We start from the raw sequence: 15,998 nt of genomic DNA, 5'->3' as shown, positions 1-15,998 counted from the left end.
TTTCAATATTTTATGGGGCTATATAAAATTACACAGAAAATTTGATCGGTTGAGGAGATTCCCGATTAGGATATACAAATGTGCTGCCAAATAGCATGCAGAGACCAAAATCCAAGTTCAAATCTAAAAACAGTCAGCTTGTAGACCAGCCACGATTACACACTGAAAACACAATGCTGTGTGCGTCCAACGAGCTTCTCCAGACTCAAAGTACAGTTGAACCTTACAAGTCAAGTCCAAGGCTACGAAATCTAAGTCATGTTATTTCATTGCTGAAGGACACATTTTGTACAGATAGGAAAACTGAGCAGTGACCGAAAGTTACGCAGCAGCAGTATAGCCTCAAATTGGACCTTGAGTCAAGTTCAAGGCAAAAGCTGGTTACTTGATGATTTTTTTTTTTTATTATTAAAGGAAACATTATATACGTGCTGTGATTCAGACCAAGCACTGACAATAGAGTTTATGTACGACGTGGCCTTCTCTGAGATACAAAAATTATCTTTTTGTTTACGTTACTAAAAAACATACAGTATATGTTATCAGTGTGTCTTATAACGCAGGCTGTATATGCCATATATGCTGTTTTACTTGCTAAGATGTGAGGACATCTTGTATCGTTTCAAAAGTTTTACACCCTGTCAAATGTTGATCGAGGCCCGATTGCAAATAGCATGACGCTAGTAACAACACATAAGAAGAACGCACAAGGGAGAAATATTAGCACTTGCAACAATTTTTTTATTATATTTATATGGAGTCAAATGTTTTATCACAGTCAGGATGAAAACACCTCTTAAAACTTTTTTCAGGAAGAAAAAAAAAGCACGACGAAAAACAACTGCCTCTTGAGTTTTTAAGCTCTTAAATTTTACATATTTATAGTCCAAAACAAAAAGAAACATTCTTTTTATAAATACTGTTTCATCTGTAGCAAGTAAATACCATAATTTAATTACAAATGGATAAATATGGCAGTTGGCTATTTACACTCACGCATACACATTCACCCACACACAAAACAGGAAGGAGTTACAGGAAAAACAACACAAATTTTCATTTTTCATCAACAATCCTTCCACATATAGCATGTTTGCTTGTCACGATTTGTAGAGCGCACACACACACAAAAACGGCACAAGTTAAGCCCGGCAAACTTTTTTCTTTAAAAAAAGAAACCAACGAAAAATGTACATTCACAAGCATGATAAACGTGGTGTGTCCGTGTGATCAACTTTGGCACGCTTTTCAGTTCATAGGCGTTTAAAAGTTTATAGTATAGTACAATCAATTTGCCTGTTTAGAATCATAATATGGAGTAAAATTGTTATTGGATTATGTGCACTAGGAGTCCAGTTAGAGCGATAGCTACCATTGAAGAAACATCTAGACACCGAAAAAGACAAATCTAGCACAACCAAAGTGTCCACTATTTACAATATGAATCTATTATACATATTTCCCTCTGTTGTGTTGAAGGACAAAAAAGATCATAAAATAATGTGTCCCAATCTCCTTTTAGGGAGGGTCCAGTGCTGTGAATTGAGTGTGTGTGGGTGTCTTGATTTGTGGGGGTTCCTACACATACCATTCACTGAAATTGGACGAGAGGCCGCTGTGGCTGGTGCTGCTGTGCACGACCGAGGACGGAGACAGTGTGGTGTTGCTTTGGGTCTCGGTGGTGGGCGACACCAAGCCCGGCGGGGTGGAGGACTCGTAGCCCGAGCTGGCTGCTGGCGAGGAGTCAGAAGCGGACGGGGATGACTCGTGCACCTGCATAAGGAAAAATATATATATATATTTTTAAAGTTAGCAGCTTGTTATACTTTATTACATCTGTGTCTAACAATTTCATTAAAGGCTTTTCAGTGAGGAACCCCTACCATGATGATTTTGTTTCAGATTTTTTTTTCTACAATGGTAATTCCTAAAGTTTTGCTTTGAAATGTGGCATCAATGCTTATACAGTGAAGAAAATAGCATGCATTTAATTTGCTAAACAATCTAAAGTGGCTATAATGTAATTTCACATATATTGTAGTTTATTACTTATTAAACATCCATTACATTAGATGTAACGCAATCCACAAGATGCTGTAGAGTAAGCAAGACTGTCGCCATGCAGTATTTATTTATTTAATTATGCAATTATGCGTGTATACGTTTGTGTATGCAATAGGAAGTTCAAATATTTTAAGTTGGCACATATAGCTTCTAGGATGGATGGATGGATATATAGCTTCTTGTACACTGAAAAGGGGATAGATCCTGCATTTCATTTTTGTGCCATAAGTAAAATTTCTCATGTATTGGACTTTTGTTACATGGTTATTACACATGTATTACATAAAGTGCATTTCATTAAATGCTGTGCAGTAAGGAGCATTGTCCGCTAAGATTATGAAATTTCCTCATGTTTACACTCAGAATTTGACATATTTATTTAAAATATATATATCATGAAAAGGGGATTCTAGAGCAAATTGGAAGCTGACTGGATGTTGTGCAAACTCCAACGAATTCCAACGTTTTATTAATAACAATTGGTGTTTTCAATATTTTGACAAAGTTAGACAAGTTGCTATTTGGTCACATTTATCAAAGTGTTACCGCATGATTTCTTTTTACCTTCATGTGCTTTCGTAGGGAGCTGGGGTGCGTGTAGGATTTGTCGCACATCTTGCACAGGTAGGGCTTGTCCGACGTGTGCACGTGCATGTGCTTCTTTCGGTCGCTGCTGTTGGCAAACCTCCTGTCGCAGCCTTCAAACTCGCACTGGAAAGGTTTCTCTCCTGTACAAGAATTCGTTGAAAATAAAATAAATAAATGCAGCCAGGAGCATGTAGAAAATGCCTCAGGCTGAAAATGCATATCGAGTGAAGAGGAAAAAAGTAGCGCATCAATAACAAAAATAACTGCGCTCTTCCAGCATATGCAAAGCTGAATGGGGGGTTAGCTTGCTTTGCCTAAATAATGCGCATATTGATTTAGGGGAGGGTTGTTGAGGGGGGCGCACAGGGCCATAGTAAGAAGGCCCACAGAAGGCGCACCATTTGTTCGGGAGACAATAAAAATCTAATTAGCACCTGGCCTTTTTCACGGCACTCATCGTGCATCTCCCCAAGAAGATAGGTGGGCATTGTGAAAAGGCTCCGAACGGCCTGTCTCGCACATTACGACGCAAACACACACGCACGCACGCACGCACGCGCACACTGTGAAAAAGAATGTTATCCAAACGCATAACGCATTACAAACTAGTAGTGGGAAAACTAGCTTGTTATTATGTATACTTTTTATGTACTGCAAAACTAAAATCAAGACATGAGTAATTGTGAGATTAAAACGTATGGGTTAATAAACAAAGCGTTTAAGTTACAAAATGTTAAAAAAAAAGGGCAATTCAATTTGATTTAAGTAGGGGGAAAAATACCTAAAAAAATCAGTCGATGTTCAATACACGCGAAAGACGCTTAAAACCACCCATGTTATTTAAAATGTGTTTTTTTAAGTTATGAATCCAAAGTTTAGCCATCGTTTCGATCATTCACCACAAATGATGCATACAATTCATTCTGTAGAAGTAATAATTACAAGCCATTGGTTGAGGGGGGGGGCGGTTGTTTTTATTTGTATAGATTTTAATTATTTCAAGTTATCAACACAAAACCTGCTGAGTGGGCAATAATTCCACATGTACACGCGGAATAAATAGAAGCTGTGCCTAACCAACGGGCCCACGCTCTATATGACTAATTCACCTTTTCTCTTATTGACCCTTAACTATGCACACGATCATTTATTCGATGTGTTAATTAAATTCATGAAGCCACATAGATACCACTAAGGATCCCGCTCCAAGTAAAGAAAGTAAAATCAGTGAGGCTGAATGACTTCCTCTCTGGTCGAGAACACTATTTTATTTTAATCACTGGATTCAACATAGCACACCTATTTACGGCAAGCATGCGGACACTACGGCGTTTAAGAAAACAAAAATAGTAAGTAAAGGGTGGCGAGGTGTTTTACATTACCTGTGTGCGTGCGCTTGTGGATCTTGAGGTTCTCGGAGCGCGCGAAGACTTTGCCGCAGCCGGGGAAGGGGCACGGGAAGGGCTTCTCTCCCGTGTGCACCCTGATGTGGTTGACCAGCTTATACTTGGCTTTGAAGGGCTTGCTCTCCCGCGGGCACTCCTCCCAGAAGCAGATGTGGTTGGTCTGCTCCGGCCCGCCGACGTGCTCCACGGATACGTGCGTAACCAACTCGTGCATGGTGCTGAACGTTTTGTTGCAGCACTTCTTCGGGTTGCTCAATTGCTCTGGTTCGATCCACTTGCAGATGAGCTCCTGCTTGATGCACTGCTGCCGCATGTAGCGGAAGAAGGCGCCCGGGTGGTGGTGGTGATGGTGGTGATGGTGCGCGGCCATGTTCACGTTCATGGAACCATACTGGTTGTGCAGCTGCGCCGCCGAGTACGCGTCGGCCCGGGGGCTGGACACCTGGTGGTACTGCTCGGATCGGCCGAACACTTCCCCCGCTAAGCCGAGCCGCATCTGCCCATTGAGCACGTTGCCCGACGCGTGGGACCCGTGTTGCTCGTGGATGCCCGGGAACAAGATATGGCCCTGTGGCGTGTCCGCAGGGTGGTGCGTTGGGTGCAGGGAGCCCGCCGCGGGGCCGAAGAGCGCGTGCTGACCTCCGGCCGGGGAATTCTCAGCGAAGCCGCGGCTGCGAAACAGAAAGTCCCGGGTGGTGTTGAACGGGGAGCCCGCGTATGACGTGACGTGAGCGGCGTGCGCGCCCAAAGCTGCCGCCGGGTAGCCGGGCGCTTGGCTGCTGAAGGCGGAGCTCTGGCCCGGCGGGGAGAGATCGTGGTTGAGTTTGAAGGCGCCCATATGGGCTGAGTCCACGAACGTGTTCTGGGCCAGGCTCAGGTCTCGCTCCTGCATGTCTCCGGCCGCTGGGTGGTGGCGGGCGAAGGAGCCCAGACCCGGGAACTGGTGGCCTGCGTCCAGCAGCATGGCGCCTTGCCTACGGGCTAAACTCACTCTCGCCAAATTACGCACGGAATTGTTTGGAAGTAAGCGACAGAGAGCTGATACTGTCACGCACTCGGCGTGGGAAACCACATAGCTGACTGGTGCGCTCCACGCAAAAACAAACAACAAAACAAACAAAACACTCACTTCTGCTTAAGTTTAATGAAGATGCAAAAAAAAAAATCCAAATGTAACGGCCTCTTCTTGAGCGTCCAAATTCTTCCTTGTCATCAAAGTAGATTAAACGTAAACAAAATTGTTTCTCTCTCTCTCTCTTACTCTCTCTTTCTTGCTCGCACGCTCGACTCGCTTGGTGTGCGCTGCGTCTCGTTCGCTCTCGGGGTCTCTTCTCACGCCGAGGGTCCCAAAAGCTCCTCCGCGTACTGGCCCTTCCTCCTCTAACCCCCCCCTTTAACTGGGGCCACTTGACGGGCTCCTCGCAGCCTCATTGGCCGCCGCGCCTCATCAATCCCAGGTGGCCCTCCAATGGCAGGTAACGCGGCGTTGTTTCGCTAATAATTACCGCCTACTTTTTTTTTTAGAAGAAGGCTCGCGAAAGGCAGCAGGGTAAAAGAGAGAAAGGAGGTGCGTGTTTTTATACATTGCATCGGCATCTTTAGTGGAAACTTGAATGTTGCTGTTTCTCATGAACACAAGACGAAAAGTGGGACGAGTCCATGTTTTACGCATGCGAGATACAGTAAAAAAAACAAGTCTTTAAAACGGTAAAATAATTGCAAAGAGAAAACCAGCAAATGAATGGGAAAAAAAAGTCTAATTCATGTACCCCTTTTTCTCCCATCAGGGTGACTACAGCATATTGAAAATAAATAACTACAAATAGCTCATTTTAAGTTGTTAACGCATATTATATACTGACAAGGGAGTAGTTATATGCAGCAAATGACTGTTACACATTTATTACACATCTAATACATGTATATTACACCTACTGCATCTCATTGGCTGCGTCCTAGTCAATGAATAGAATGGTGAGCAATAGGCAAATGCCGATTATGTGTCCATGTTACGATAACACTAAAAAGTGCATGTATTTATTTATTTATGACACTGCTATTAAATACAATGCAATTAGTTTTTGTATAAACTTGGTGTGTGCAGGATCTCTTTGAATGTACACAATAAACTAGCTCAAAGAAAAGATGCCTTTTGACTGCTAGGCAACACTGTAAATAGTTTGTATTGCATCTACAGTCATACTAAAAATATGAGTGTTTAATTTTTTGTATGACTGCATTTATTTTATTACAATACAAGGATTAAATATTAAGTGTGACACTGGGCCATTGTATGGAAATAATGTTAACAATGAAAATAAGGGATTACATCTTTTATCCATCTCTTAACAATGAGTACTGATGCATTTTGACTACTACATTGTAAATAAAACCTTAACCTGATGTTGTTTATTAATTCATTTAACAATCTGTCAATATATGTCACGACACTCTCAGGAATAAAGATGCAATGGGACTGTGTTGTAAAGAAAATAAACAATAAAGGATTGTATTTCTTCATATTATGTTGCAATGATGCAGTCAAGTTTAAAGGCATGCAACAAATATATTTGAAAAAAAGCAGGAAAAATTAAAACAACGGATAACATTTGAACTTCTGATTCTAAACTTTTTTTTTAAATAAAGTATTAAATACCTCCTCTTCCCATCATATGAGCAACGAGTGCCTAATTAGCCATGTTGAGTTTATATGCATGCCGATAATTTATGTGCAAAATCAATTGGCATCCAGTTTGCTTTAAAAAATAAATAAAATCAAAATAGCGTTTAAAGACTCCAGTGGTTGTGAGTCACCGCAACCACCGAACCACACAACACAGCCTCTTACTGCTTGTTTGTTTGCTCTTTTTTTTTTTGCCCCCACATGTTCCACTATTTCTCACATTGACACCCCCCACACAACACACACATACACTATAGTGGAGGTGACATGTCGTGCTGGATGCTTTGAACAACCCTTAAAAACAAACCACCAGTGAGGTCAAGCACCATATTTGGGAACCAAAAAAAAAAATCACAGAGGGGTGGGCAAAGTATGGCTCGTGGGTCTTTTTTACAAGCTGCATGAGAATTAGATTCGGCCTTCAATTCAATTCCGCAAGCAAATAAAAACTCTAAAAGCCTTCAGAGCATTCAACCCACATAGTCTCCGAGTGTAACTTGTGCTTTTATACATTTAGAGTGGATCTCAAAGTATTTTATAAAGCAGAAATGGCATGTAAAGCTAATAAAAGCGATTCGAGCATGTAAGCATATGTCAGTTGCCAGTAAAATCCACACACAAAAATATTCAAAACGGGGCTTGGAGATCACTATTTGGCAACATTCCACCTCTAGCATACAAACAGACCTTTTTTCTTGTCACTTGGAAAGCTCAGTAAGGAAGTTAACTTACGTTTTCATGCCTTCGGCTGTTCCGTTCACTCGTTGAAAATAAACTTTAGGCATTTGTTATGCCGTTTCTCCCCATCGCACGGCCTCCAGTGTGCCGCTTCAGCATTTGGGGCATTCTTCGTCTTCTCCTCCTTCTTGAATCCATTTCAGACAGCACGGCGGGAAACGGAGGAGCTGATCCAAGTTCAAAGTCAGGTCCGCCGATCCCTTGTAGAAGAACTTCTTTCTTTCCCTTGCCTGGCTTGACCTGCATGGATGGGATAAAGTGTGTGTGTGTGTGTGTGTGTGTGTGGGGGGGGGGCTAAGGAACAAAATTAACACGAAAAAAAGCGGGAGAGAATTGCAAGGGTTAGTTTGGAATGTCGCATTCCAACAGGTTTGAAAATGATAACTCACACATTATGAAGGAGGCAACCCCCTCCTCCCACTTTCGGCCCCAAGGGTCTTCTAATACTATGTGACAATATCAATATGTTGCCACGCCGGGAAGGTGACTGGTGGGCTTGACGTGACCTTGTGGTTTCATGGATGTTTGAACTCTGACCCCCTTAAGACCACATATGCTGCCCTCTTGACTCCTTGCTGTAAAATGAGCCTGTTTGTCACAAAGAGACTTTTTTTTAGGGGGGGGGGGGCAGAGGGGGTGTGTGTGCAAGATATCCCCACCACACTCCTATAGTACCCCTTATGAGCCATCATGTTTGTTGTTCACACAATATGTATATGGCAAGATAAATTAGTCTTGTGAATAAATGAGGAATCATAGATTTTAATACAGGCAATTTCATTTAAATTGTTAATGTATTTTCATGATGAATATTTCATGGGGGATGAGGGGTGCTGATAATGCTTTGCCTTCCAGTTGCTTCCCGATCTTTAGTATGCCTTACAACCCCGACACAACGCTTCTAAAATTCCCCATTGACAAATTTGTACCAAATTTGAGCATTAAAAATGAGTTTATACCAAATCTAGATGACTCCAAATTTTATTGACATTAATTGCATGCAAATATTGATTATGCGTATAGGTACCATTATGACCAAATGTTGCAGCCCCACAAAAAGATTGTTTTGAACTATAAATGACAAATATGATAAAAATGTTTTGCAGAAACACTCACAGTTTCTGTTCATAAATGAACTATAATTCCATGCACATGGAAAAAAACAATTTGTGATGAGAAATTCGTGTTTCTGTATGTGGGCGTGTGGGGCTCTGAAAGGAATGTTGACTTCACAGCAAAGTATTTCATTATAATAATAATAATACTTATTATTATTAATACTTATTATTATTAATAAGACTTATTATTATTATTATTATTATTTACTTCTTCCACGTTAATTGTGTACTCCTAGACACGCACCTCTTTTCGTAAAATAAACATAGTGGTTACTTTGGACAATGGCTCCTGTTTAATTCAGCGCAACAAACATGTCATAGATGCCAATGAAGACATTTGAGTGACAGATCCTCTGCCGGCTGTCAAACGGGTAACAAATCAAAGTGCGTGCGTGTGTGATCCGTCTGTGAACTTCAGCTCAGTTGGTGGGTGCAACGCAAGCACTATATGCGTGTACTGGTTACCTTCTAAGTTGATGGTAAATAGCAGTTGACAGGGGGGAAACACACGCGCGCACGCACGCGCGCGCGCATACGGAATTGGAGTTGAAATGATATTGATGCTTAGTATGTCTTGGACAGTGGAATGTACCAATTAAGAGACTAAAGGTAATAATTGATTTGCATTATGCTATTAAAAATAAATTAAAAGGATTAATGGAACAATAAAATACTGAGCCATAAGGATGACGTGGAATTAAAAAGATGTGTAGCCTACAATTTATAGTTCTGTGCTTCGCGTAAACAGGACGGTGTATGCTGCTTCCTTTCGTAAACGGTGTGGGTTCGATTCCCGGCCAATGCCCATTACAAGTGCAGGTAAAAACATGCATTCAACAAAATAAGTGGGTTGTGTCAGGAAAGACGTCGGACGTAAAAACTGTGCCAAACAAATCACGCGAGAGACTTGCTGTGGCGACCCCTGATGGGACAAGCCTAAATTCGCATACAATGGAAGAACATGTTCAACATTTAATTAGGCAGTTAATTAGTGTAATGTTCATATAAACTATGTATAAAGTGTGTAAACCATATTGATAAATCTGTAGGCACTGTAAATTCCCCCCCCCACAAAAAAAACAAAAACATTATTACGCTTTGCGTCCTGCACCAGCGCTTTATTATCCATCATATGAAAGCGACCTCGTAGCCGAGAGCAGAAGCTTTCAAGAGGCTTTCGGATATGATCACAACCAAAACCGAGTGCAACCTGCAACTTTGCGAGACCCAACTTTTAGTAGTGCGGCGTGGACGGCGTGTGGAGGAGGAGGAGTGGGGTGGGGTGGCGGACCCCCGCTGGGCCCCTCGGCTGAACTTCAGCCAATCGCCTCGTCCGCCGGGCTGCCACTCACCCAAATCCGTCCAATACCCGCGGTGGCATTTCTAAAGCGGGTCCCCCCACTGCGTGCTCCAACTGTTGTGTGTTCTGCCCATCGCTCGAGGACAGAGTAAAGGGGGGTGAAAAAAAAGCAGAGTTAGACGCCGGACAAAAGAACTTCTAGAGCGCCTTATATCCATATTTCCATGCGTGGTGCATGAGGGCGCGCGCATGGAGTAGTCATGGAAGCCCCTTTGAGCAAGAGGAACCCCGCGTTAAGATTAGCGGATTTGGCAGCCACTCAAGTCCTTCCTCACCAGAACATGACAGGCTTCCCAGGGCTAGGGGGGCATCACCCTCTCTCCCACCATGCCCACCTCCACCCTGGGGAGCTGGCCAACGACCCCGGCGTGGCACTCACTCCATTCGGACCGGAGCACATGGCACAAACCAGTGCTCTCAAGCTCAGCCCCTCGCAGCACATCCAGAGCCACCACGAAGCCCAGACCGCGGCGGCAGCTGCTGCTGCGGCGGCGGCGACCGCAGCCTCCTTCGCTCCGACTCAGACTACCGTGGGCTTCCCTGTGGCCCACCACCCTCACCCGGGATACTCGAGCAGCAGGGACTTGATCCTCAGGAGAGAACTCTCAGCCTCCGCCATGCACGCTCTCGGCGACCAGTCCTCCGCCTCCCCCCATCACCACCACGGCGTGTTCATCTCCCCAACAGGTGCGTACGGCCACGCAGACAGCGGGGCCCACTCTCTCTTCTCGGGGCTCCACGAGCAAGCGTCCCCGGGCTCGCACCCACACCACCACGCACTCAATGGGCAGATGCGCCTGGGTCTACCGGGGGACCTCTACGGTAGGTCGGATCACTTCGGGGCCCGACAGGATCACTACGGAGCCTCCGCCCTGCACGGCTACAACAACGTGAATGCAGCCCACGGGCCCGCGGGGGCCTTTCTGCGCTACATGCGACAGCCCATCAAGCAGGAGCTCATCTGCAAGTGGGTCGAGCCGGAGCTGCAGAATGCTAAGAAGCCCTGCTCCAAGACCTACAGCACCATGCACGAGCTGGTCAACCACGTCACGGTGGAGCACGTCGGCGGGCCGGAGCAGAGCTCGCACGTCTGCTTCTGGGAAGAGTGCCCGCGGGAGGGGAAGGCGTTCAAGGCCAAGTACAAACTCATCAACCACATCCGAGTGCACACCGGAGAGAAGCCATTCCCGTGCCCCTTCCCCGGCTGCGGGAAAGTGTTTGCCCGCTCGGAGAACTTGAAGATCCACAAGAGGACACACACAGGTCAGTAAATCCACTCTTAAGTCGGGAAAAACATTATCGGTATGTGAATTTAGTGGTGTGGACGCGCGTAATTACGCGCACCAGAAGCAAAAAGTACGCTCTATTCGAATCGGAACTAGGAAATTGATTCAAACTTAAGACAAACAAGACGAAAAATGAATCTTTAGCCCTAAACATTAAACTAAAACATTTGCGCAGCATTTGTTTTAATGTTTTTTTCCGCACTGCTCGACGTGTGGGTCGATAGTTTTGCCACCGCAGGCGACTGAAGGTCTGTTGAATAATAAACATAACCTGAAAGTATGCTTTTAAAATCTTTAAACCGTCTAACTGAAGTCCAAAATAAGAGTTTAAAAAAATGATCTGCCTGAAACGCTTTAGACTCCATAAAAAGTATTTTTGTGTGTTAATTATCAAACTTAAAAATCTAAAAAAAAAAAATTGTGGCAATGCGCATGTGCAAGATGCAGCGCATGTGTTTCCAAGTATGCATGCAGCACTCCAAGCTACATACAACAACTCAACTCCTCCTCCTCACACATGTAACCATCAGGCCTTAAGGCATGTTACACGTGTTCACGCTGTAAAACATACATTGCACATGTGAGGAGGGGGTTAAGGGGTGGGTGAATTCGTGCGTTCAAGATGTTGCCTTCAAAAGTCCTCTGATTGTGTCTGTGTTGTCATTAAGGTGAGAAGCCCTTCAAGTGCGAGTTTGAAGGCTGCGACCGGAAGTTCGCCAACAGCAGCGACCGGAAGAAGCACTCGCACGTGCACACGTCCGATAAGCCCTACTACTGCAAGGTCCGTGGGTGCGACAAGTCCTACACGCACCCAAGCTCCCTCCGCAAACACATGAAGGTCCATTGTAAGAGCTCCCCGCCGCCTCCCAACAACACGACCACATACATCCCCTCCTCCGCCACCAGCAATCCGCTCGGGGAGCCCCTCTCCCCGCAGCGGAACCGCTCCGCAAGCCTCTCCCCGCAGGTGACCAACCTGAACGAGTGGTACGTGTGTCAAGGCAGCGGAGGGGGGGTGCACCACCAACACCAGCAACACCAGCAGCATCACAGCCTGCACTCCCCCTCCAGTGATGTGCCCACCTCAGAGTCTGACGATGAGGACTCGTTTAGAGACTCAGACCCCAGGACGATGCTATAATTACCATCCCTGGGGATGGGACACAAAATAGAAAAAAAAGCACTCAATCAAAGCGGATGCAGTTCCAAAACCAGCTTCCTTCAAAGTAACACTTTTGGGTTTTAATATGCAAATTAGAGCTAATAATTCCAGTTCCATCAACAAGTGTCCTGCCGTCCATTTAGTGTAGGCTTGGGTCAACAATTTCATTCATCGGTGCCCTTTTATAATTGAAGTCCTCAAGGGCCATTCTAAATTTATGGAAAAATATGATCAAACTAATGTTCATTTTTCATTATTGTCATGACATTTTATAAATTACATAGAAATTATCTCGCATATCAAAAACAGCCCATTATCCGCTGATTTCTCACCCCAGATTTAGCGTGAAAACACAATTTTTTTTCTTCTAATTTTATGAGCTATCATCTGCCTACAAAACAAAACAAAAAATATATCTATTTTATTATTATTTTGATAACAACAAAATATGTCTCAAGGGTTCTCGCTGTGTTTTGGATGGTTTTTTTTTGTATTATTTAAGAGGTATTTAAGTCTATATTTTATGCAACAACAAAAGTCCCCGGGGACCCTAAAAAAATACACTGACAGACTTGGTTGGAATTGTACATATGTGAGTGTACTCATGTTTGTGAATGTTGTAGTTTTTATTGCTACTCTAGAAGAATATATTTGTCTTTTTTTTGTACATTGTAATTTATTTGCTGGTTTCAATGTTGTACTGAAATTACAGAAGCACCAAAGAAATAATGATGATAATAATACCAGTTTTTGTGGTAGTACCCTGCTGATATTTTTGTAACTTTTGTTATATATTTTTTCGAATTTAATTTGCAGATTTTTTTTAAGATAATTTTTTTGTCCTGTAAAATGACTGACTTGAATAGGCTGTGTAATGTGAAATGTTCAGTTCTTTGAAAAAAAAAAATCCCTCGCATGTCTTTTTTAAAAATTTTATTATTACTTTTTTAAAAAATATTAGTGATGTGTCTCTTTTGTTGAGGTGCATGGTGCCATTTGTACATGTATTTAAAAGATATGAAAATGGGGGGTAATGACTGTCTTGAACTTTGATGTTTAAAATTCAATTTACGATATAAAAAAAAATAATACAAAAAACATTAATAAATATCAGTACGGAAGGCAATACTTGCATCTGTCACGTTACTATGACACTGAAAACCAATAATTGTGTATATGTATTTTCTAACTGACATATTCAAAGTGCTTCTCACCTTTAACTTTTATCCACATGAGGACAAAACAGTTGCGTGATTGTGCAGCAGAACCTGGTGGAGAAACATCTAAAATGTACATCACCAATCAAAGTGCTTATTCTATATTCCTTGCATTGAAAATGGAAAAGGCCCAATGTGGCCCTCTATGGAGCGGCCTATGCATGTGTGGGGCCCACACACAGCTTGAAAGCCACTCACAGGAAGGATATGTTTTTGGATGCTCACATTTTACGTCATTTAAACGGTGTCTGGACAAAGCAGAAGTAGCATCCTCACTTGCACGTTATTTAGATGAAACACCTGGAATATCTATGACAATTAATAGTCAACGTATACAAATAACAGCAAAAATCAAATGAATGATGGTTGACATTCCCAATGTTTTTTTTCTACACCTATGAAAATGCTGGGTTGAAAACAACTCAATGTGGGTTAAAAATTGGACCATTTTGCACAAAACAACTCATTTATTTGTACAAAACAATATAACCGATTGGGTTGGCTTTTTGTTTTAGCAAAACAACCCAAAGTTGGGTCGAATTGACCCAACTTCCTGGGTCGGTCCAATTTTTAACCCAGCAGTTTCAAGGATGTACACAGGTGTAACACAGGTAGGCCTATAAACAAAGGCCTATAGGAAAATATGTACGTTTATTGTGGGAAAACATTAGCTCGGGGACAGCAAATTATATTATATTGGGTCCTTATTGGGGAAAAATAACAGTTTTACATGGTGTAAAAAACATACGTGTTCAAGAAAATAATATATACTGCCATTATATTTTTATGCTGATCCTCTGCTGTTTTTCTACAATGTGATGATTATAACTATATCAAATAATACATACTGAAATGTTACAGTCAAAAAAATAATACACATTGTGGTGTATACTGACCTCTGCTGCATTTTTGATATTAATAATAATACAGCATTAGAATCGTAATGTTAGGCTAGTTCAAGAATATTAAATATAGTAAAAAGTCATGTGCATCTATAAAATACGATTGTTTTCCTTTAATAAATGGATCGCCATGATCCTTGGTTAAAATAGAAGGAAAATAGAGCATATTTGATAGTGAAAGCCAATTAGCAAACCAATCAAACGGTAATCATCATCTGTAATTAAAGCTGCGGTGAAAAAGAAATTTGATAAGGAAAAAATGTAAATTTAGATTTCATACACTATTTGCATGTTGCAGTAGTGTTACGATTGTCCCAAGACAATTGCAGTCCCATGTTGTGCACAAAAAAGAAAAACAGAATGAAAAAAAAACATACTTGCCTGCATTAAGTCAAAATTGCTATTTACCATAGAATAATAATCAAATTTAACAGAATAAATATATGTAAAATATATATATTCATGAACTGCAAATTACACGAGCCATTTTACAGTACACTTGTTCTTTCATAGTTTTTCCTGCACTCTACATTTGATATTGACTCCCACCAAAATATTTGGTCCCCCCCCCCCACCTCTTTTAACAAGGTGGCTGCAAGGTGCCCTCTTAAAAGCATTTTACTTATCTTTCTCAATCAAGTTTATTAATATAAATAGTTGCTCTTATATGGCGTGAAGAGGAGGAGAGCTCAAAACACAAAATGAAGAAGAAGAAAAAAGGAGAAGGAGAAGAAGCGAGGCGGCGGTCATCCGCGAGTGGGAAAGGCTTTGAAGTGGAACTTATTATCCCGGGAATACTTTTGGGGTTGTCCTAACGACGCAGCTGAATGGGAGAAGGCGCTCCTTTGTCAGCGATTTGTTCTCCTTTAGTGGGACGCCCGTGGAAATGTACTTACACGGGCCACCTTAACACGCCGCCTGCAAATCAGTAACTGGCCGAGTCAGACATGCAGACGCCACTATTTGAACGGTAGGACAAAGCAAGAAGGAAAAAACGACGCCCTTACAAAAAAAAAAAAGAGAGAGAGAAAAGTGGGTAGATTCGTAGGTGCACACACCAAACAAATGTAACTGTCGGCAGATTTTTTATCTGAAGGTGTCAATTTGATCCCACTTTAAAAAAAAAAAAAAAGTGTATGTGGATTGGGGGGGCACCTGCGCATTTTTAGGCGCACCTTCCAGGGCTCCCTCCTTGTTTTTTTTTTCCTGGGGGCTGACTTGCAGTAACAAACTTAATTTTTCTACATTTGGTTCAACACTCTTATTTTTTTTTCTTCCAAAAGGTGCAACCCTTCTGTCAGGGGCGGGCGTGAGGAGGCGCATCTTACCATGGGTGGCCTTGTTTTTACGCAGTTTAGAGAAAGAGGGCACGCACGGACTTTTTTTTTTTACACACTGGAAAGTTACATGACACATTACCTGTAAAAACTCGATTTAAACACATCTTTTGTGCATGAGCATCTTGTGTACATTG

At 42.4% G+C, this 15,998-nt stretch overlaps 2 protein-coding genes across 2 annotated transcripts; one reads left to right on the top strand and one right to left on the bottom strand.

The window, feature by feature from the left end:
- Nucleotides 1–1,578: 1,578 nt before the first annotated feature.
- On the bottom strand, nucleotides 1,579–5,022 carry zic2a (zic family member 2 (odd-paired homolog, Drosophila), a). The gene is made up of 3 exons (XM_085920062.1): nucleotides 4,035–5,022; nucleotides 2,629–2,792; nucleotides 1,579–1,773 (listed from the first exon to the last, which is right to left on the bottom strand). Exons 1-3 carry the CDS (start codon nucleotides 5,020–5,022, stop codon nucleotides 1,579–1,581), a joined length of 1,347 nt encoding a protein of 448 aa, XP_085776188.1.
- A 5,135-nt stretch (nucleotides 5,023–10,157) lies between these two features.
- zic5 (Zic family zinc finger 5) lies at nucleotides 10,158–12,384 on the top strand. Its single transcript, XM_085920452.1, has 2 exons — nucleotides 10,158–11,220; nucleotides 11,912–12,384. The coding sequence occupies exons 1-2, from the start codon at nucleotides 10,158–10,160 to the stop codon at nucleotides 12,382–12,384; spliced, it is 1,536 nt and encodes a 511-aa protein (XP_085776578.1).
- Nucleotides 12,385–15,998: the final 3,614 nt, after the last annotated feature.

The sequence above is a fragment of the Syngnathus leptorhynchus genome, chromosome 9 (genome assembly GCF_054491065.1).
Source record: "Syngnathus leptorhynchus isolate UIUO chromosome 9, UIUO_Slep, whole genome shotgun sequence".
In the NCBI taxonomy this organism is placed as follows: Eukaryota; Metazoa; Chordata; class Actinopteri; order Syngnathiformes; family Syngnathidae; genus Syngnathus; species Syngnathus leptorhynchus.
This window is presented reverse-complemented; position numbering and strand designations above follow the sequence as displayed.